The following is a 22742-nucleotide window of genomic DNA, read 5'->3' on the forward strand; positions in this document are numbered from 1 at the left end:
TCTAATTTCTAAACATTGTACTGGGTGGGACAAAAGTAGGTTTACAACTGTCAGTATGCAAAATTTATTCTTTTATTTATTAACTATTGTATTGTTTTCCATACAAATAGCTATAAACCTACTATTGCCTCACCCTGTATACTGTGCACATAATGCTGGTTTTCTCCCTTTGTCAGTTAATGGCTCCAAATTGAACTACCCAGCAATCCTTCTATATCTTCCTGTTGATTTGTTTTTCTAGCCTCAGAATCATTATCTCATGCCTTCCCCTGCTCTCCCTTCTACAGTCTACCCGCCCTCTCTCGTCCACCTTTTCTCTTACTTCATTGGAAACATAAACGCTGTTAGGCAGAAATTTCCTTATTTTGCCTTCTCTAAAAATATTAGCTACTTTCATTAATACCCACACTTTGTGCCTCTTTACTCCTATCTTTTTCTTGTATATTATCCTATTAAAAACCAACATTCACATTTCTTCAGATTTCATCGCTTCTCACTCTCTCAAACCCCTGTCTATCTGACAAAGTCCCTCGCTGGAGGCTCATTCACCACCATATGGGGGAGCATTCTATTCCGTGAGCATGTTCTAAACACCTTCCTCAAATCCATAGTTCCCCTGTTTTTACTACTCTTAACTTCCACTTTTCACAGCAAAACTTGAAAAAAAAACTGTGCATAGTTTCCCACTTTGTTATATCACATCTTTCTCAACCCACACACATCAGAGTGACCCTGCTCCAGCCAAGGTTATCAGTGACATTCATGTTCCCAAACTAATAGTTATTTAGATATTTAATTTATTGACCTTCCTGTAACATTCAACAAAATTTGTTACTCTCTTTCTGAAACATTTTCTTCTGCTGGTTTCTCTGCCAAATATTTACAGTGTTGGGATGTCCAGAGCTAGTTCTGACCCCTCTTTCCTTCCTAGCTAGCCTGATTTCCCTGATGATCTTACATAGACATCTCCCAAAGTTTACGTTGCTAGCCTTGACCTCTTCCGAAAACTGCAGCTTACATAGACATGACATCCTGCCTATATGACATCTTTGTTGGAATGTTTAATAAGCAATAGATGGTTTACCTGCCAGATAACCTTGATCACCCAGACACATTTATCCCTCAGTTTTCCCTGTTTCATGGAAGCCACTTCCATTCACCCAGTGGTTCCAGCCCAGATCTAGGAAGTAGCTTGATTTGTTCTTTCTCACCTTCTCCCCTATCGAGTCCTGTCACTGCTACCTCCTGAATCTTTATATTCCTCCCTGCCTTTACTTCTGCTCATTTAGCCCAGGATGTCATCATTCCTCATCTGGATTCCCCAGCCACACCTTTTGTCATTGTTGTCTTTTTAGAATCCATTCTCCATGTATAAGCAGAGTGATTTGCATTGAATAAATAACTTCACTCCCTGATTCTGTGTATGTGTGTGCGTGTGTGTGCATGCTCGCATGCGTGAGAGACAGAGAGAAGCATCAACTCATTCCATTTAGTTGCACCATTGATTGCTTCTCATATGTGCTATGATCAAGGACTCAAAATGGCAACCCCAGGATCCAGCCCGTGACTGGGATTTAGGCGCCCCAAGGTGGCGCTCTATCCACTGTGCCACTGGCCAGGGTCCTGATTCGTTTATAATGGCTTCCTTCATGCTTCCTACCAAGGCCTAAAAGACCCTAAACCAGGAGTCCCCAAACTTTTTACACAGGGAGCCAGTTCACTGTCCCACAGACCGTTGGAGAGCCGGACTATAAAAAAAACTATGAAGAAATCCTTATGCACACTGCACATATCTTATTTTAAAGTAAAAAAAAACAAAATGACAACAAATACAATATTTAAAATAAAGAACAAATAAATTTAAATCAACAAACTGACCAGTATTTCAATGGGAACTATGCTCCTCTCACTGACCACCAATAAAAGAGGTGCCCCTTCCGGAAGTGTGGCGGGGGCCGGATAAATGGCCTCAGGGGGCCGCAGTTTGGGGACCCCTGCCCTAAACCAACACACTGGCCTAACAGACCCTAAAGCAGCTATCATTTTCCATTTCTCTGAAATTGAATAGTGAACGATTAAAGTGATACTGATAGATATATACATTTAGCTGTGCATCTCCCTGAACTTTTCTACCTACCCTTTCATGTTGGATCTTTTCAACTTTATTCCTTAAAATAATAATAATAATAATTACAATAATAATAGTAAAGCCAGGCACAAAAAGTAAATTTATTTTCTCCAGATTGAAACTTTTGTCCTTGCCGCGAGAGACGGGGCCTCAGCAGCACCCATCACAGCTGCTCATGTTCTTGTTTCCTCTATTCCATATTCTTCTTTGTCTTTTTGCAATAAAATAGGGCCTCTTAAGAGCAGGAAAATTATATTATTTCTGTTATTTTTTTAATGATTAAACATCACTTCAGATGACTTTTTAAAAAGATGATAGTGGTCAGTTCCCATTTTTTTTTTTAACTACTCCAGACATTTTTCTGATGTAATTGATAAAGTTAGGATTTTTTGAAAAATAGCCCTTCACTTAGAACATCAAGTAAAAGACTTTCAGCAAAGCAATTTCATTGCATGAATATTTATAATGGGAAAAGTTGGCATTTTACTATGGGTTGTTTTTTTTTTTACTTTTCTGTAGATTACAGACAGCCAGAAGTCGTCAGAAGACTCTGGATCCAGAAAAGACTCTTCCTCAGAGATCTTCAGTGATGCTGTGAAGGAGGGATGGCTCCACTACCGGCCACTTGGCACAGATAAGGGCAAGGTAGGGGCTTTCTGAGCTCCTGTGAGCAGCTAGGATGCAGACCCTGGAAAGAAAGCATGAAGTCTGTATACACAAAATGGCAAAATATCCAGAATAAAGAGTGGAAAACAGATTTATAAATATCTTTTTCTATATAAAAGAAAAGTTATTTTTAAAAATTATAATTACCTTTTTATTTTTCTACTGTTTTCATTCAACTCTGTATGGAATATATTGTCTTCTACTTTGATAATATAAAAGAGAAGTCAAAGAAGGCACTCTGCTTTTATTATTTAAGTTTATTAGTTATTGATTAGCACAGAGTAGTTCTTTAGGGAGTGGTACTTCTTCATTATAATAATTTAAAATTTTTCATTTAACTTTTCCCAGTTTACCATTTTAAACTGCCTTTATAATTTCCTTATTTTACTTTATTTTATAAATACTGAGTTATATAATGAATATTACAGTATCAATATATACTTCATTAAGTGTATTTTAATATAATAAAAACTTTGCCATAAAATTTCCTACACTATAACAAAATATAGCATTGTCAAAAGAGTTTAAAATTTTAAGAAAATTTACTTTGAATGTGGCTATTTTTACTCGACCATATAAAGTTGATTAATTTTGTTACTTCATTACTTACATATACCATTTTGGGATCTCCTTATGGGTTGTTTGTGATTTTCATGATCTTTGACTTGTCTTAAGCTTAACTTTTTAGATTTTAACTTAAAGATTTTTCTAGCTGGTGTTTTTCTTATTTTCTGTTCCTTTATTATTTTTAGTATATTTTGCTACACCTGTTTTTTATCTTAATTACTTTGTTTATTTTCCTAACCAAATTAAAGTTGAGATTTTACTATCCTTGATTTTGATATGAATACATTGCCTAACTTGGGTTAAGCTCCACAATTTTTTGTTCTTCCTCTCCTAACAAGTATATATTTACATAAACAAGACAGCTGTTTCATTTGATATATACATTTATGCTTGTTAGCAGTGTTGCTTAATGTGTTTACCCATCACTGAGATTTAGTTAATTATTAAGTATGCCTGACCTGGTTCATGTTTTCCAGCGAGTTGGAGGAAGCATTCGACCATGGAAACAGATGTACGTTGTACTTCGGGGCCATTCACTTTACTTGTACAAAGATAAAAGAGAGCAGATGACTCTCTCTGAAGAAGAACAGCCCATCAGTGTTAACGCTTGCTTGATAGACATCTCCTACAGTGAGACCAAGAGGAAGAACGTGTTCCGCCTTACCACTTCGGACTGCGAGTGCCTCTTTCAGGCTGAGGACCGGGACGACATGCTGGCCTGGATCAAGAGCATCCAGGAGAGCAGTAACCTCAACGACGAGGTGTGTGCCCCGTGGAGCTGACAAAATTGGGCACACTTGTCCACGGTTTTCTTATTTCTCCTTTCAGAAGACTGGAAGAATTTGATACATTATTTTGAACAAATATAATAATATGATTAAAAATAGTTAATCAGCCCTGGCCGGTTGGCTCAGTGGTAGAGCATCAGCCTGGCGTGCAGAAGTCCTGGGTTCGATTCCCGGCCAGGGCACACAGGAGAAGCGCCCATCTGCTTCTCCACCCCTCCCCCTCTCCTTCCTCTCTGTCTCTCTCTTCCCCTCCCGCAGCCGAGGCTCCATTGGAGCAAAGATGGCCCGGGCGCTGGGGATGCTCCTTGGCCTCTGCCCCAGGCGCTAGAGTGGCTCTGGTCGTGGCAGAGCGTCGCCCCCTGGTGAGAGTGCCGGGTGGGTCCTGGTCGGGCTCATGCGGGAGTCTGTCTGACTGTCTATCCCCATTTCCAGCTTCAGAGGGGTGCAGAAAAAAAAGTTAATCAAAAGGAAAACTCAAATGTACCTATTTTTATTTTATATTATTTTTACTTAGTGGAAAATCACCAGTACTGAACTAGAAAAATGGATTATTCATATACTCAGCATACTTTCTCAGAAGCGATGAACCACAGATCAGGATACCTTGGTTCCTAGTCCTGGTCATTACCTTTATGATGAAATAATTTCAGGTTTTCTTCTTATCTCTAAAACAGGATTGTTATGTGGCTTAAGTTATAGTGACAATGCTTATCAAAGCAAATTACTATGGAAATGCAAAGAGATAATGATACGATGATTTTGTTAGTGGTATTATGCACTCAAGAATATAATATAACCTATTGTAATACAATAATTGGATATTAAGAAAACTTGAATAATGAGAAAACATGTTATAAGCCAGTTTTCCTTTTTGATTAAGAATAATGTTTAGGGACTTACAGTTTCTAGCTCACAGTCATCAAGATATTTTTGCAGCATGAATTTCAGTAGCAAAAGTAGTTTTCTTAAGTGTATATAACTATAAATTTTAAAGCATAAATTCAACAATGATTATGTCTAGCTTTTACTCGAGTACCCTTTTTTTCTAACACATTGTTCTATTTTCTGTGCCCATTGTTATGACAAAAAAAAGTGCAGTATTATTTTTCCCTTACTTTTTCTGCAGTACCCAGGAATACCTATATTTACTGAAAGGTCATACAATTTGTCTCCTTTAATGTAGTCATTCCTGTTATATCCGATTCAAATTATGAAAACTATAAGAAAATGCCTGTGCTTTTTTTCCTCCACTGGTTTACCCTCCCTTGTTTGATGTTAATACCAGATTGTATCAGTACAAGTTTTGTTCTACAACCACCACTACACAGAGAGCATCAGACCTGAAATTTTGCAAAGGAACAGGGAGAATTAGAACTTGGATGTAAATTTCAGCTTTAAGTAATGGTTCAGGGGAGTTAGTGTTTAAGGAGCACCTACTGTGTGTGAGGCATTCTGTTAAGCAGTCAAGTGTCCTTGTTAAATGCCTGAAGATGACTTCATGTGTGAAACATAGAGGGCTGCTTTAAGGATTTAATGAGATACTGCATATGAAGAATGCAGCGTGCTGCCTGGTAGATACTGAGTATTTACTTAATGTCAGCCATTATCATCTAATGTTAAGACAGGTATTTTTTCCCATTTTTATAGATAAAAATAATTTGCTGAGTATATTTCATATGGTAGACACTATTTTAAACATTTTACATGAATTAATCTCAGTAATAGTATGAATGTGTCCTGTTATCAGCGTCACCATTTCAAATCAAAGAAACCAGGTGGCAAAGAGAGGTTAAGGAATTTCTTCAGGGTCACATGGCTGATAAGCTCTTGGGCTAGGATTTAAACCAAACAATGTTATCCAATTCTTTACCTTATGATCTTTCTGCTGGTAAGTGGGAGAGTCATTTTGAATTCAAGATTGTTTGACTGCAAAGCCTATATTTTTTGTAAATTATATTGTTTATTATAACCAAAATGAGACAACTAAAAAATCTTTTTTGAGGATATATGCCAATATATAATTGGAATCAGTAGAAAAAAATTATCACTTTATGGTCAACTCTAAGTTTGCTATTCAGGATATTATAAAAGTTAACCTATTGTGGTTAAAAATGCAAAACAAAAAAGCCTGTTTTGAGCTTTTCTCTTCTGATAATCTGTCACTTCTGACACTAATTGGCCCTTAATTTCACTACTCCTATAAGTTAATTATTAATGAATTTTGGCAGGTTTTGTTTTTCATCTTTTATCCAACTGTATTATTTTGAAACGCTGATTATTCTTTCTGGTATTAGAGAATAAAGTGTCTCTCTGCTTCCTAGTCATTAATGAAAAATGACAGATGAATAAATGTGAACACTTGCTACTCGCTGCACTATTCTGAGGAAACAGTGATGGTGGGTGGTGATGATGTTGAACAGGTTTACAACACCACTGAGAGTGAAGTGTAGTGTCTTTACTGAATAAGCAAAGTAGGGCAATAGAGAGCCTCAAAAAGAGGAATTCCTATTTTTGTTTGAAATTGACTTTCTAATTTTACCTTCTCTTTATTCTCTAGGACACTGGTGTTACCAACAGAGATCTAATTAGTCGAAGAATAAAAGAATATAACAGTCTGATGAGGTGAGAGTCCCACCATGCCCACAAGTTAATTTGGATATAAAATACACAATTGTTAAGAAATGTGCATTTCTTTTAGCAGCAGCAAAGCAGAACAGTTGCCAAAGACACCTCGCCAGAGCCTCAGCATCAGGCAGACTCTTCTTGGTGCCAAATCGGAGGCCAAGACGCAAAGCCCACACTCTCCAAAGGAGGAGTCAGAGCGGAGACTTCTCAGTAAAGGTACTGATGGTGGCATTCTTGGAGAGATTTAACTATGTGTCCTTTTGACTGTTTTAAAGAAAATTATGGTACAGATTTGAAAAAGGTAAAGAAACATAATGGTAATTGATAGCAACTAACTGATATGAAAGGTTAAAGGGAGTGTTATATTAGGAAGAGAATATAATACAATATTTTTATAAGTATAGGCTGTATTACGTATAGTACAGGACTCTGATTTATATAAATATTGATAAAGGATTTTTTAAGTCATGACTTAAACACTCATATTTTCTTTCTTATGTTGTTTTATTTTGAATAACAATCAAAAGATGATACCAGTCCCCCAAAAGACAAAGGCACATGGAGAAAAGGCATTCCAAGTATTATGAGAAAGACGTTTGAGAAAAAGCCTGCTGCTACAGGAACGTTCGGGGTCAGGCTGGATGACTGCCCCCCAGCTCATACCAACCGGGTAGGAAGCACCAGCTGGCTGGGTTTCTTGAATTTGGTCATAGTCTTTGGGACCCGTGTACACAGCTGCTCAGACGACAGCACCTGTGGATTTATTGAGAATTTTCCTCTTCATAGGTGCCTTAGTTTCCCTAAGCATTTCTGACTTGGAAGGAAGGAAGGATGTGTTGAGTAATTTTATCTGTAAAGCTTTTTTGTAATGTGTTGACTCTGAAATAGAATAATTATTCAGCCATTAGGAATGTATCTGAAATGGTCAGTAAGAATTTATTTTCAAATCATGTGTATCTTCTGCTTTTAGCATCGTAAAGGAAGGATGAGAACGAGGACCTGATTAAGAGAGTATAATAGATGTAACTGTGTGTGTGTGTTTACAACACCAATGTTAGATAGAGCTCATATCATGAGCTGATTGCTGTTATTCTCCCCTTCCTTTTTCTTCTTTGTTTCTCTTTATTCAGCTGAGCTGTTTCCACATTCTTGCTCACTCTTGTTTCCTGTTATCTCCCTGTAGACCCTTCCCTGTCTGTCTTTACTTATTTTCTCTTCCCACTGTCACAACTCTCGCTCTGGTTTTATCAGTTCCCAATTCTGCAGTATCGATACTTTATTTTCTCTGTCAAAAAGCAGTAGCTTATATATTTCCTTTTGGATGAAAGGGACCTTTTAGCTATGGTATAAATCTACTAACTGTAAACATCAGTACTATGTTAAATAAAATGTTTATTTCTTGTTTTGCAGTATATTCCATTAATAGTTGACATATGTTGCAAATTAGTTGAAGAAAGAGGTCTTGAATATACAGGTATTTATAGAGTCCCTGGAAATAATGCAGCCATATCAAGTATGCAGGAAGAGCTCAACAAGGGAATGGCTGATATTGACATACAAGATGATGTAAGTTGTATCTTTTTACATGGATAAATGATCAGTGTTTTTTCCTTTTGTGGTATTGACTACAGACTACTGTATTTCTATTTTGCATACCTAGAAATGGCGAGATTTGAATGTGATAAGCAGTTTACTAAAGTCCTTCTTCAGAAAACTTCCTGAACCTCTCTTCACAAATGGTGAGTTAACACCCACAAAAGAAACCAGAAGAAACAGTTAAAGATTACATTGTTGGAAAACTGTAGAATATGAAACTGAAGCAGGTTCTACTGCTTCACTTTTGTCAAAGGAAACAGGAGATTTTTTTTTAGTTCTTATTTATATATAAGGCATAATTATGTGCTATATTTTTACCATTTGGATTTTTTCCCTCCTGATAAATATTAATGAAATACAGAGTTTAAAAAAATTGTTTAGGCTCAGTAAAATATATATCATCTTATTCATCCAAGTTTGCAGTCAAGTTAAAGTGGTAATATTATTTTCAGTCAGAAGTCTTCAGACCTAATTAGATACAGTAAGTAGAAAAATATTTTTTCAAGCCAAATATTTGACTTCTATAAGACACTGTACTAATTTTGTGTTGGTGGGAGAGAGAAGAATGCACAAGTGTATAAATACAGGGTGATCCCCTCAGAGAACTAACATCTTAGAGGAAAATTTTATTTGATGGTAAGAATAAGAGTTAGAGGATCATTAAAAACTACAGCAATTTTAGAGACATACATCTCAAAGGTGATCTGAGGTCTTCCCTACATTTTTTTTTTTTTTTTGTATTTTTCTGAAGCTGGAAACGGGGAGAGACAGTCAGACAGACTCCCGCATGCACCTGACCGGGATCCACCCGGCACGCCCACCAGGGGGCGATGCTCTGCCCCTCCAGGGCGTCGCTCTGCCGCGACCAGAGCCACTCTAGCGCCTGGGGCAGAGGCCAAGGAGCCATCCCCAGTGCCCGGGCCATCTTTGCTCCAATGGAGCCTCAGCTGCGGGAGGGGAAGAGAGAGACAGAGAGGAAGGAGAGGGGGAGGGGTCGAGAGGCAGATGGGCGCCTCTCCTGTGTGCCCTGGCCGGGAATCGAACCTGGGACTTTTGCACGCCAGGCCGACGCTCTACCACTGAGCCAACCGGCCAGGGCCCTTCCCTACATTTTTTAACTTGTGGTTTGAAATTAAACGTTAAAGGCAAACTAGATTACAGTTCACCTGAGCAATTTAAGATAAATTTGCCTTATTGTTCTTATTGTTGTCAGATAAATATGCCGACTTTATTGAAGCCAATCGTAAAGAAGATCCTCTAGATCGTCTGAAAACGTTAAAAAGACTAGTAGGTATTATTTTGTATTTCTGGAGGTATGTCTAAAACTCAGTATCTAAATCCATCATGAAAATAATATGTTTCAGATTCACGATTTGCCTGAACATCATTATGAAACACTTAAGTTTCTTTCGGCTCATCTGAAGACAGTGGCAGAAAACTCAGAAAAAAACAAGGTATGTCAAAGGCACATTGCAGTGACATACTTCCAGTGGCTTTAGGGGATGTAAGTGGTAGGTCTCATTGCTTCATGCCAACTAAACAAAAACAAGGTTATAATTCAACAAAAGCTTGAACATACATCGTATTGGCTGACCAGTCCCTCAAAGATGACTCTTAAAAGCAAAAGATCCCAAAATACCAATTGCCACCATTTTCAAAAGACATTTCTGTTTTCATTTATCCAGCAAGGAAAATGAAAAAAAAAACCCCAGACATTTGACTTCTTTTAATTCTCAACTGTATATCAGTAATTTGAGTAAGCAACATCTACATGATGTAGCAGTCAAAATGTACTAAATGGTGTGCAGTGAAAAATAACAGACATTTTTTGTTTTGTTTTAAACAGATAAGACTTTTTGTTGTTTATAACACCAGTACATTCCCATTGTTAAACATATCCAAATTTGTGATTCCTTAATATTATCTAATACTAAGTTCATGTTCAGTTTTTCCTGATTGATATGTGGACCTTGTTTGGATGTTGATTTACACAAGCAACTGTAAAGACATTTCTTTAAATCTTTAAATGAATATCCAAATAGGTCCACACATTTTGTTTGATACATTATAGTCTTAACTTTTCACCATCTACCTCACTCATTGGTGATGGCTGCCTCAATCCATTGTATCACTGGAGTGGCCACTGTTGATTTTCTGATGCTTAGATATTACTTCTTAAAATACTTAAACATAGGCATTTTGGTTTCTGGAGAAGAAAAAGACCCAGAATGCCAGAAGCACAGGAATACTCCTGTCACTTATTTTCCTAAGGGCAGTACCTACTTCAGGTAGAGAAGAAGCTTTTGTTCGGGTCAGTGCCTTGGATCTGCGTCTTCTGGAAGACAGCTGCTCACATCTGGAGTGAGGCTGGGCTCTGAGAACAGTGCTAACCCCTATAACCTAGAAACTGAGAAGATTACAAGCAGCGTTATAATTTCTTTTAGACACTCATTTTCCTCAGGTGGTAGGTCTGTAAAGAGAGAGAGAGAAAAGAAAGCCTGTATTAGGTTATTGTACCGCTTTCAGAAGTTTATACAGTAGCATCCAAAGAGGTCTTGTGCAATTATAGTTGAAATATTTTCTAATTATTTCAGCATTTCCCAATGTATCATTCATCAGTTTTGCTGGATGTTAGTTGGAGTCACTGGGAAAATAGTGTTTGATGGCCTAATTAGTTTAGAAAGCACAGAATTAAACAAAATTTAACTGATTACTACAGACATTTTTTAGAATCTTTGATATATTAATTAACACTGCAAGTCTTGAATAAAGATGTAAAAGATATGAGACATTTCATTTCCCAGACTTATTTGACCACACATTGTGGACCATCTTTCAAAAAATACAGAATTTGTTTTAAGTAATTAATGAATAAACAGTGAACTACTTATGTTATTAGTTATATATGGAAATGACTAAAACTATATTCTTACATAATAAACATTACTGTATATGTAAAATAATAATGCACATTATGATTAGTCTAAAAATGTAAATGAAGTCATAAATATTGTAAGAGTCTAGTAAAAATTTTACATAAGACTTTTACATCCTGGACTAATGTTTTTTGACAGAAGGATGAGATGACTCCACCTTCTAGAGGAAAAATGAGAAACTTGTCTTTTGTACCCAGTTTAAGTAAACCCTTCCTGCAGTCATATTTTCTGTCCACTAAGTCACCTTTCTGTGGAATTACTGACTTGAATCACAACTTCCCCTTATTTCTCTGCAGTAAGCATGGTGTAAGGCATGTGTTATGGTAAACATAGTAGATGCAGAACTATTGCTTCAGAATTGGAAAAGAGTGGTGGGTTTTCCACTCTGTCCCATATCTGAAAGGTGTGTGTGTGCATGCCTCTCACAAAATAGCATAGTGTGTGGTGGGTCCCTAAACAGCAGTTCTTTTTTCAGTATGGTTTTTGAGTTCAGTGGTCATTTTTAACTCCTTGGTATATTTTCAGGGTTGGTTAAAGTTATTTAACAGTTTTATCAAATCCTAAATTCAAAGGATTACAGCAGACACTATAAGATATAACAAAGGAAAACAAAAGATCCACGCATTCAATAACTGTATAACTTTACAAGAAAGAAATACGGCAACGCACATGCAGCTTCACCAACAGGATCGAGTCCACAGGGATCATGGGCAACATTCGAGGGTAGAAGAAACACAAGCCTTCTTTCGAGAGAACAGCTTCCGTTTTGTGAGGCAAGGGCCCATCTTTGTGAAAGGGAAGGGGCTGCTGCTCACCTTTTTTTGAAAGAGCGTGACAAGCCAGCCACCTTCCTGAGTGGCTCCTCTGTCACACTGCCCCACTGGGTAGTGGACAACTCATGAGGGCCCCTAGCCCCTTCACATAGTCCATATGGGAAGGGAAGATAATTGCTTTGGAAACAAAGGCCTGGAGAAAGGACAAATGACCAAGTCCCAACACTCCAAAATTGTTGAAGTGCAGACTCACATAGACTTTTGTAATAGATTGCATGAAATAAGAGGCATTCCCATTGGCCCAAGGATAAACAAAGAACTTCAGAACACTAGTTGGAGTAAAATTTGATTCAGAAGGAATACTTCTAGACATTTCATTTTCACAAAGCAGAGATTTTGTTATACTAGTGGGGCAAATTTGTAAATTTTTATGTATCTTTAAGCACTTTTCTACTATTTTAGTTTTTTGAGGGGAGAAGGTTTCCACATTCTTTGCTGAGTTTATTCCCTTTAATATTAATATCTTTGTCCATTAATCTAGCTCCAATATGACTGATTTTGAAACACATCAATTGCTTTCTATCAGAGACTCCTTGAAAGGAAGAAATGCCAATTAAGCATTGTACATTGTCATTAAAACAGGGAAAAGTTATATAGAGATTAGCATATGGATATCCTAACTAGGACACATTTTTTTACACACATCAATCAACCATTCTTTGAATTCTTTTTCACCAAAAGAAGCTGTCAGAAACAAAATGCCAAACATGCAATGGCATGGAAACCTATTTTCTTATGAAACCTATTTTCTTATGAAAAATTGTGATATTTTCAATATTGTCCTTTATTTCAGATGGAACCAAGAAACCTAGCAATAGTTTTTGGTCCAACTCTTGTGAGAACATCTGAAGATAATATGACCCACATGGTGACACACATGCCGGACCAGTACAAGATCGTGGAGACACTTATTCAGCACGTAAGTTCAGGCTTCTCCCAGCAACAGACTTCTGTTTTTATGAGCAGCTGATAGGACAGAATATGGCTATAGTATTTTTTTTCTGTGTATTATCCTTCAAAATATAGATATACTTAGGGGGTTATTGGATTTCTCTTTTCACCTTTTTTATTTTAAATTTTAGCATGACTGGTTTTTCACAGAAGAAGGTGCTGAAGAACCTCTTGTAAGTATTGTTCGTCAGCATCTGTCTCTGATGTTTTCCTGTGGGACACGAGCTCTGGCGCGCCTCCAGGGTCCACTTCCTGCTCTGTCTGCCCATGCCCGCTTCACCCGGAGCGGCTCTAGAGCTCCTCAGCTTGTAATCTAAAGAAAATGCACATATGACGCCCATTTTGTAGTGAGTTACATGTAAAGAAGGTAAAGAAAATTAAGCCCGTGTGCTCCATTCACTAATGTGTCTTTTACTAAATGTTGCTTGAATTGTAAAGAAAGTATCTTTGAAGAGATGATGGAAAGATCTTTGTTTATTAACCGTAGACAACAGTGCAGGAGGAAAACACAGTGGACTCCCAGCCTGTGCCAAACATAGACCATTTACTCACCAACATTGGGAGGACAGGCGTGTCCCCGGGAGATGTATCAGGTAACTCTTGCCTGGGCAGCATCAATCTCTAGGTGAAAAGCTAAATTGTTATAACGCGAAAGAGCGAATCAGTCATAAGTAACAACTCACTATGGTTTTTTCCCTTTTCTCCTCTTCCCTTTCCTTTCTAATAAGAAACTGAATCTCCCTTTCCTGATTGGTCTTAATGATCTTCCAGTGACTGTAACGCCATTGGCAGTGCATGGACTTGGAATGCTTGTCAGAATGGAAATAGGAGGGAAATGAGCATGCAAACCACTGTTTCCTTCTTTTTTTTTAATTCACAGTTTCCATGTAATAGTCATCACAAGGTAAAACAGAGACATGCTGCTGGATATGTGGTTGCTGTGATGGCAGAAAGTGTGGGCCAGGCTGTATAAGTCATGCTTGTTCTCGAGCTAGGCGTTCTATTTAAATGCAGCAAGTAAAATATGTTCAACTGCTAATGGACACCATTTTCAGAAATACCGTATATTACTTGTGACTAGAGATGTCATAGTAAAAGTGAATCTATTGTGACATTTTCTTCTATTTTCTCTTGCCACCTAATGATTGGTTAAGTATTAGTTCTCGTAGGCTCTCTTGATGAAGATTTTCTCCTGCCGAACTGTTGCACTAACCTAGCATGTTGTTTTACACAATGTTCTCCCTTTGTCTCTAGTTCTTGTTCTAGTCCTAAAAGGTTTTCTCAGCACTTACTGACACAGGCAAATCTATACTGATGTTGCACAGGCGAAGTGGGAGGAGTCTATCACACGGTAATGTCGCTAGTGGATTCTGTGGTGTCCCTGATGGACAGCTGGAACTGTAGGAAGAAGGAGGATTGCTGTCCACACTGTAGCTGCCTTGTCTGCAGAAACCCCCGATTCTTGTAAATGCCGACATTATTGATCTGTGGTGTCAGTTTTCTCTTACGATTCTTGTAAACAGATCAATACTACTTTCTTAAAAGTTTTTCTGCTGTTTCTTGTTATTTCTGAAGCAGACCGTGAGGAGAAATAGCATGGTATGGTCTACCAGTTCTTAAAGTCATAAAGCATTTAGCTATGTGTTAAAAGGGGCGTGGCACGGGGCTTGGCTCATTAATTTTGAAAATCGGTTTCCCTAAAGTCAAAACATAAAATTTCAAAATTGGTGTGATCTGGAATAGTGCTAGCCCCTTCCTACCCTCTTTATAATTGTATAATCTGAGTTTTTGCCAGATAGTAAAATTATGGTCTCCATTTTTCCATTTTCATAATAGCATTTGTTAATAGATAATTGCAAAACTGGTAGCATTTTAAACAAACTAGTCAAAAAGATCCCTGACTTACACAGATACGAAGTCGGGGTCTAAAGCACAAAGATCAGCATTATTTAATATAAAACCGAAGTGGCCTGGAAGCAGGGTTATCCTGATGCCTCCTTTGCCTCCATACACATATATATAGTATGTGCTTATAAAATTGAAGCCTGATAGTCTGACAAAAATCAACCTAAATACACCAAGTACAATTGTCTCAATTTGTAGCTAGGGCAGCTAAGAACTTTAAAAGTTCTGCATTTTGTATCAGTTTCAGATACAGGATGTGGTACACAGCACAATTCTTAAAAAGGTCTTCAAGCTTCTTTATGGCTGGATTCACTATTTAGAAAATTTAACAAACACTAGTATTTCTGTTCTTGTTTAGTACAGGGCTCCTTTGCCATTCCTATCATTGAGCTGGTTCTGCCTACAATTCACAGCATCCTTTCATGGCGGTGGCTTTCTGTGGTGCGGCTTGCATCTTTGTGAGCTCTGACTATCCACTGTGTTCAATGGTTTTGAGTTCTGCTTTCCCATTTGTTCTGTGCCCGTCTTTTCCATAAGTTTTGCATTGTTTGCTGAAAGAGGTAAAGATTGACTCATGCTGACCATATTTTATTTAATTTCTCACAGATTCAGCTACTAGTGACTCAACAAAATCTAAGGTAAATTGTTTTGTCCAATTGTGAAATATCTTAGGAGGGAGTTGATTTTTGGCTGACTGTTATGATCAGTATACAAATTGTTATGATTAGTATACAAATGCATCCCTGTCTCTGTCTGATGACGCAGACCAGCAGGGTCTCATAAAAGGAAGAATGAGTTCTTAGAGTAGAATATGATAGGAGAATACAGGATTGTGAGTTGGCACGTTAGGTTTCCCTCAGCATAGTGTAGCAGAATGCAAAGAAGTAGGCTTTATTTTTTTATTCTTCAATGTGAAAAATTTCTAACTTACAAAAGTAGAGAGAATTAGGAAGATGAGTCCCCATTCCCCCATTATCTGTTCTCAGCAATTAACTCACAGCCAAGTTTGTCTCCTCTGCACGCCCCCCACATTGCTCCTCCCAGGACTACTTTGAGGCAAATCCCAAACTCATATTATTGTATCTATAAATATTTCAGTAGTAATCTAGACATTTTATTATTATATATTTTATAGAAAAAGATTTCAATTCAGCAAAATCACTAATTTTTTTATGATCAATATTTTAACATAATTTGGGTTTCATTGACAACACCACCAAATTACACAATTTTTTGTCATTTTTAGAAAGTTTTCTTCTTAGATAGTATTTTATTAATTCAGTTTATCCAAACTTTGTTTTGCTAAGATAGTAGCAACTAGAATTGTCAATAAATTTCTTAACACATTTTTCTATTTGGAAATGAGACATGAGTTAATTACCTATCATGTTTAAATATATATAATAAAGGGGCAGTATATGATTAAATTATAATTCTTGCAGAAAATGTTGCAAAGTGTTTTAAATATATCATATTATTCATTGTCATGTAATATTGTTATTTTTACCATCTTTTTGCTCCAGGTTTGTATTTTGGATAATTATAAATCTCCAGAAAACTTACTAGAAGAATAGTTAGCACCTAAACCTTTTATTCTAGACTCATCAGTTGATAAATCTTAATTTTTTTTGAATTATTTGAAAGTTAATTAATAGACATGATAGCACTTAACCCTAAATACTTTCCCAATTGTCCCAATAATGTTATTTGTTTATTTTTTATTTGCTATACAGGATGCAATCAAAGATAACTACTCCCCTTTTTTTTAATTTTTTGCTGATATATATGATTTTCATTTTAGATTTCAGACCTCTCTGAAATTCCCACCATTCCTCTTATTAAATGCATATTTCTTCACCTGTTGTGATAGTCATCTCTTTATCTTAATCATCATAGTGTTTATATCATGCCTGTAAAATAATGGATATCCAAATGGCATAACTCTTTGTAACATTTTCTCAATTGTAAAATAGTCATTTGCCCCAATAATATTTGATCACAGAATCATAGAGTTTTAAAGAGAAACCTAGTAAATCTTAAAGAAAATATAATCTATTTTACTCTCACTTAAATAAATAATGAAATTGAGATGTTTAAATGTAAACCACTTGCTCAGTGTCATGCACAGCAAGCTGCAGGAAGAACGGTCAGGTCTACTAATTCAGAGCCTCGTCACAACCATTATCCTCCCCCCACGATCTTTAGTAGACTGTGTTAAAATGTGAATGACCATTAGAAATGTATAGGATAATTACAAAACTTTTTATAAATTACCCAAAACAAAGTTCTGTTAATCTCTGATTTCATTTTGGTGAATTCTTTTTAATACAACAGCCTAAATTTTTACTTTATTTTTCAGAGACTTCAATATAGTAGTTTTGGCTTGTCTGAGATTTCTGTGACAGTAGAGAAATACACTTTCTGTCACTCAGCATGCTTCAAGTATTCATTGACCCTTACCACCACTATTTACTTAGGACATAGGCATTATGAGCAAATTAATTGAATAGTTGTCAACAAGAACCTGTTATACATAGCTAACAAAGCCAGTAATCTGTACCACAACTTTACAAATAACAGACAGTGTTTCTTTGGTAAGGACTCAAGATCTTTCACTGATCTTATGAACTTTCTGATTTTGTTGTTACCTTGAGAGTCATGAAGACATTACCAACCTAAGGCAAGTACCTGAAGTCCAGCCTGGCTGAACTAGTGGGAAACCCAAGAGTTCCCTTATCTTAATGAACTGATCATATAATAGTGTCTGTATCATATGCTGTTTATAATTAAAAGTTAAAGCCAGTCATAAGATTTTACTAACCTATTTCAGAATACTATATTCAGCTAGTTGGAATTATTACCTCTTACACTGAAAGAGCCTGAAGAATGTCTGATCCCAGCAGAAGCAAGGAGGTCTGCGGGTACAGGGACAGTGACAGGAATGGGGGTGGGGGCGGCTTCTGAGAGGGCGGAATACTTCTGATTTCAAAGGTAGATGTCTGTGAGCTGTGACTGGGAGTTAAATAACACTGGTATGACTTGGCAATAAATACTACTGGACATGAAACGGGGCTAGTTAAATAAAAAGTAAAATGTATCTTAAATTATCTTTATAGATAAATAAGAAAGAATTTATCTTAAAAGGAAGATAAGAAACCTAATTACATGTTGTTAGTACTTGTAGAGCTTCAGTAGGGCAATTCAGTGAGAAGTAATGGGGCGGGGGACTCTCAGAAAATGCACTTGATTGAGTTCTTATGTTCAAAGTCTCCTTTCTGATCATCCCCCAGGGTTCTTGGGGATCCGGAAAAGATCAGTATAGCAGGGAACTGCTCGTCTCTTCCATCTTTGCGGCCGCTAGTCGCAAGAGGAAAAAACCAAAAGAAAAACCACAACCTAGCAGCTCAGAAGACGAACTGGAAAACGTGTATTTTAAGAAAGAAAATGCAGAACGGTGTCACAACGATGCTAAAGAAGAATCCAAAAAAGAGGGTGAGACATCAGGCAGAAAACAGAGGCTTGGCATGTCCAAAGAAAGCAATGCCAAGAAGGACAGCAGCGCATCCAGGGATCACAAGACAGCGCTCCAGAAAGACAGTGTGCCATCCGAGGAGCCTTCGCCTCCGCACTGCTCAAAGCGGAAGTCCCCGACCCTGAGCTGCCGCCTGGCGGTCCTAAAGCAGAGCCCCAGGCCGCTGGCCACACAGAAGGCCCCCCACTTTGAGGAGACGGGGTCAGACTCAGGCACTCTGCTTAGCACGTCTTCCCAGGCCTCGCTGGCAAGGCTCTCCGCCAGGAAATCCACCAGCCCGGAGACCAGACATGGCGACTTCTTGGCTCAGGTCAGCACCATCACCTCGGACTATTCAACCACGTCGTCCGCCACATACCTGACCAGCCTGGACTCCAGCCGCCTGAGCCCCGAGGTGCAGTCGGTGGCGGAGAGCAAGGGGGACGACGCGGACGACGAGCGCAGCGAGCTGGTCAGTGAGGGCCGGCCGGTGGAGACGGACAGCGAGAACGACTTCCCCGTCTTCCCTGCCGCCCTGGCCTCCGAGAGGCTCCTCCGGGGAAGGCTGCAGGAAGGCCCCAAGACCAGCCGGCGGAGCTCGGAAGGGAGCGAAGTGAGCTGCCCTGAGGGAAGCCTCACCCCCAGTCTGGACGGCCGGCGACAGCTCTTCAGCTCCCACAAGCTGATCGAGTACGACACGCTCTCCAGGAAGAAGTCAGCCAGGTTCAAGTCGGACAGTGGGAGTCTAGGAGAGCCCAAAAATGAGAGGGAAACACCCTCCGTCGCTAAAGTATTTGATGTTATGAAGAAGGGAAAATCAACAGGGAGTCTACTGGCGCCAACCAGGAGCGAATCGGAAAAACAGGAACCCACTTGGAAAACGAAAATAGCAGATCGGTTAAAACTGAGACCTAGAGCCCCGGCAGATGACATGTTCGGAATAGGAAATCAAAAAATGAGTGCTGAAACTGCTAGGAGGAAAAACATCAAACGTCGCCATACGCTCGGAGGGCACAGAGATGCTTCTGAAATCAGTGTTTTGAATTTTTGGAAAGCACAGGAGCAGAGTGGCGAGAGAGAGTGTGAACTTTCAGCAGTGACTCGGTTGAAGCCCAAATGCTCAGCCCAGGACCTGTCCATCTCAGACTGGCTTGCAAGGGAACGCTTACGCACCAGTACACCCGACCTTAGCAGAGGGGACCCAGGGGACTCCCACCCAGACAGTTCGCACACACTAGACATTTCCACGACGGGCATACCTATATCTTCTCAGTCCGAAGTAGGCAGTTCTCCCAGTACCTTGGTTTCAACTAACAGATCCCTTGTTTCTATACCACCACAATCACCTGACCAAATAAATGGAGGAAGCTTCCAGAACATGAGCCAAACTGCTTGTTCTGCAACTGATGTTCAACCTTGTAAACTGTCCGAGTCCCCAGGTAATAAAGCACAGCTCCATCCCTGTCTTTAAACTGGGGGTATGTCCACTATAGCAAATAAAAAGTGACTGTTACACGGTCCAGAAATCTGTAAATACTCTCTTGTACCAGAATTGTTGTTATGCAGCCCTTATTTGGGCTGTTTTTATCATTTTGCACTGTGGAATAGCTTTACAGTGCATCACTACAGCCAGAAGAACATATATATATATTTAAAAATATATTGGATAGTTGTATGCAAATGAGTAAGGTATTTGTTGCAGCTTACTACATAGTGTATACCCAAGATTACTGAAGAAAAGCTGGCATTAATTAGTGTGCAGCAGGTCCGTTCTTTTGGTTCCATCACTAACGAAAGTGCCTCATCATAAAAATCCATTTGGTTTTTAGGGTGCCATATTGTTAAAATTAGATAACTTACATTGAATAAGAGAATGCATTTTATGGGTAACAAGTTTCACTACATTTACCAGTTTTAACACAGGTGGATAAAGAACTTCCATCCTTTAGTCATTCCAAGTGGATCTCTGAGTTTTATATTCAAACTTTTAATACAGTTTTTGAGTTTTGTGTGACTTGAATTTTTAATCTTTCTGTAAAATACGTAACTTAAATGAACATATTATATGTGTATCTTTTCTTCAGATACCAGATTTGATATAAAAGTTGTAACATAGGTGTGTAGATAGTGACCTGGATGGAACTGGCTTCTTTATGGAGAAGAATATAATTCTGCATGAGGACTTGATGAATCCAAATCCGTGTCATGCCTGTGTGCATACCCAATTAAACACTGGAAATAAAAATTGTTTTGGTGAACTTCGCATGGCTTGAAACTTACTCTAATATATTTCTAAGTGTGATCCATTTATAACTGCCTTCATTGGTCCTGACTTAAAAAAATTACCTACTCTATTTATATATTCTGATCTCTTATAATTGTTTACACTGGCCTCACCTCCCTTTTATACACAAATGATCTTAAACTACCTATCTAAACTAACACAGTAGTCTGCACTTCCCTGTGGAAGATGCCTGCCAAGACCCCAAGCAGTTGGAGGTGTGACTTCTCCAGCTTTATGGGAAATGGGGCAGCAGCGTCCTCATCAGCATACAGCCTCTCTGGGAACTTTTGTATCTTTCAGTTCAAACCTGTTCCTGAATTTGCATGTCCCTTACTTGCAGTGAATGGCTTGCTGTTGTTTGTTTTAGGGGATCCCTGATGAAAGCTTTCTGTTAGCTCACTGGTTTCTAGTACAACACCTTGCCACCCATCGAACCTATTTTCATGGCTTCCACCCACAAATGTAATGCCTTTTCCATCTTACCTTATCAAGTCACAGTGTGGCAGTAACTTTTAGAGTTTGAGGTATGACAGCAGAACTAGCACGAATTTCTCTTTCCTTTGTCACGATTTCATGGATAGGAGATTTGTTCTTTCCACAACTCTTAGCAACCTCAGCAAATGATTTTTTTTTCTTAAGTTGAGAGTGTTCACCATTTCACTTAGAGGAAACACTTCAGCTTCACCTTGGCACATCCAAATTGCCAGCGTCACTACCTAGCCTTTTGGGGCTATCATTAACCCTTTGAGTGGTATGAATGTTCATTTACGTCCTCGTGCCTCCTGACCATCCAGAGTATGATTGTAACAAAAATTTTTATTTTAAAAATGTGTAAGGCCACATTTTAAAAAGGCAAATGTGTGTTGTTCTTGTTTCCATAAATTGGTATCAAACAAACATGATTTTAAGTTAATAAAACTGTAACTGGATTTAATTTTATTAATTGAAAAAGAACACTCCCAGGGGGTCAGCGAGCATGAAGAGAACTCACTACTCAAATGGTTCAGTAAAATAGCACTTTGGGCACAAACACAGTGATACTGTGACAGCTAATTGGATAATCAAGTCTGACTACTAAGTGACTGATGAGGGCAAAGAGCATTGAGGTGGCTAGATGCTGGACTAAGGAATGATTCAGGTCCCAGGCAGGATGGAGTAGGATAGCAACAGATTTCCTCACACTACAACTCAAACAGTGAGCAATTTAAAACTTAGTGTTTATTTCTCGGTTTTTCTATTTAACATTTTTGGGGCTCAGTTATTTAACTACAGGTAACTGGAACCACAAGAAATGGGGGCGGCAGCCACTGGACTATATATCTTTACCATTTCTTGGAGATAACAGTGAAAAGAACATGAATTTGGAAGTCAAAACAACTCTTTAGTTTCTAGATATGTAAAGCCAGACAAATTATTTTACTTATCTGAATTTCTTCCTTTTCTAAACAATGACAGTATCATCTGTTTTTCAGCATTATTTGATTTAAATGAGATACTGTTCCAGACATAGTGCCTGCACCACACTACTTGTAAAATATATCAAAGCTATGTTAGAATAATGGGTACTGACCAGGTGGTGGCGCAATGGATAGAGCATTGGACTGGGACACAGAGGACATGGGTTTGAAACCCCAAGGTCACCAGCTTGAGCTCAAGGTCGCTGGTTTGAGCAAGGAGTCATTCGGTCTGCTATAGCCCCCCCCCCTCAAAGCACATGAAAAAGGAATCAATGAACAACTGAGGTGCCGCAATGAAGAATTGATGCTTCTCATCTCTCCCTTCTTGTCTGTCTGTCTCTGTCTCTGTCACAAAATGATAATAATAATAATGGAACTTAAAAATCTTAAAGTGTTAAGACTGAAAGGGCCTTAAAAATTATTAAATCCAGTGGTCTCAATCTCTTGTTAGACCCAATATTCTCTTCCTATACAAAAATACTTTATGATTTCTTT

General features: G+C 38.3%; 1 protein-coding gene across 7 annotated transcripts in view; it reads left to right on the forward strand.

Annotated features, from left to right (window-relative positions):
* ARHGAP21 (Rho GTPase activating protein 21) overlaps positions 1 to 20768 on the forward strand; it is a 172320-nt gene extending 151552 nt beyond the window's left edge. For 6 of the 7 annotated variants that reach the window (XM_066383925.1, XM_066383931.1, XM_066383930.1 and 3 more), the window contains 14 exons: positions 2648 to 2773; positions 3838 to 4122; positions 6707 to 6771; positions 6848 to 6990; positions 7302 to 7444; positions 8185 to 8340; positions 8435 to 8513; positions 9584 to 9657; positions 9735 to 9824; positions 12933 to 13058; positions 13222 to 13263; positions 13578 to 13683; positions 15602 to 15633; positions 18286 to 20768. In XM_066383925.1, coding sequence (XP_066240022.1) covers positions 2648 to 2773; positions 3838 to 4122; positions 6707 to 6771; positions 6848 to 6990; positions 7302 to 7444; positions 8185 to 8340; positions 8435 to 8513; positions 9584 to 9657; positions 9735 to 9824; positions 12933 to 13058; positions 13222 to 13263; positions 13578 to 13683; positions 15602 to 15633; positions 18286 to 19977 — 3159 coding nt within the window. In that variant the 3' untranslated portion in view covers positions 19978 to 20768. The remainder of the gene's footprint in view (positions 1 to 2647; positions 2774 to 3837; positions 4123 to 6706; positions 6772 to 6847; positions 6991 to 7301; positions 7445 to 8184; positions 8341 to 8434; positions 8514 to 9583; positions 9658 to 9734; positions 9825 to 12932; positions 13059 to 13221; positions 13264 to 13577; positions 13684 to 15601; positions 15634 to 18285) is intronic. The other variant, XM_066383929.1, reaches the window with a different exon arrangement.
* The last annotated feature ends 1974 nt before the right edge of the window (positions 20769 to 22742 follow it).

The sequence above is a fragment of the Saccopteryx leptura genome, chromosome 5 (genome assembly GCF_036850995.1).
Source record: "Saccopteryx leptura isolate mSacLep1 chromosome 5, mSacLep1_pri_phased_curated, whole genome shotgun sequence".
In the NCBI taxonomy this organism is placed as follows: Eukaryota; Metazoa; Chordata; class Mammalia; order Chiroptera; family Emballonuridae; genus Saccopteryx; species Saccopteryx leptura.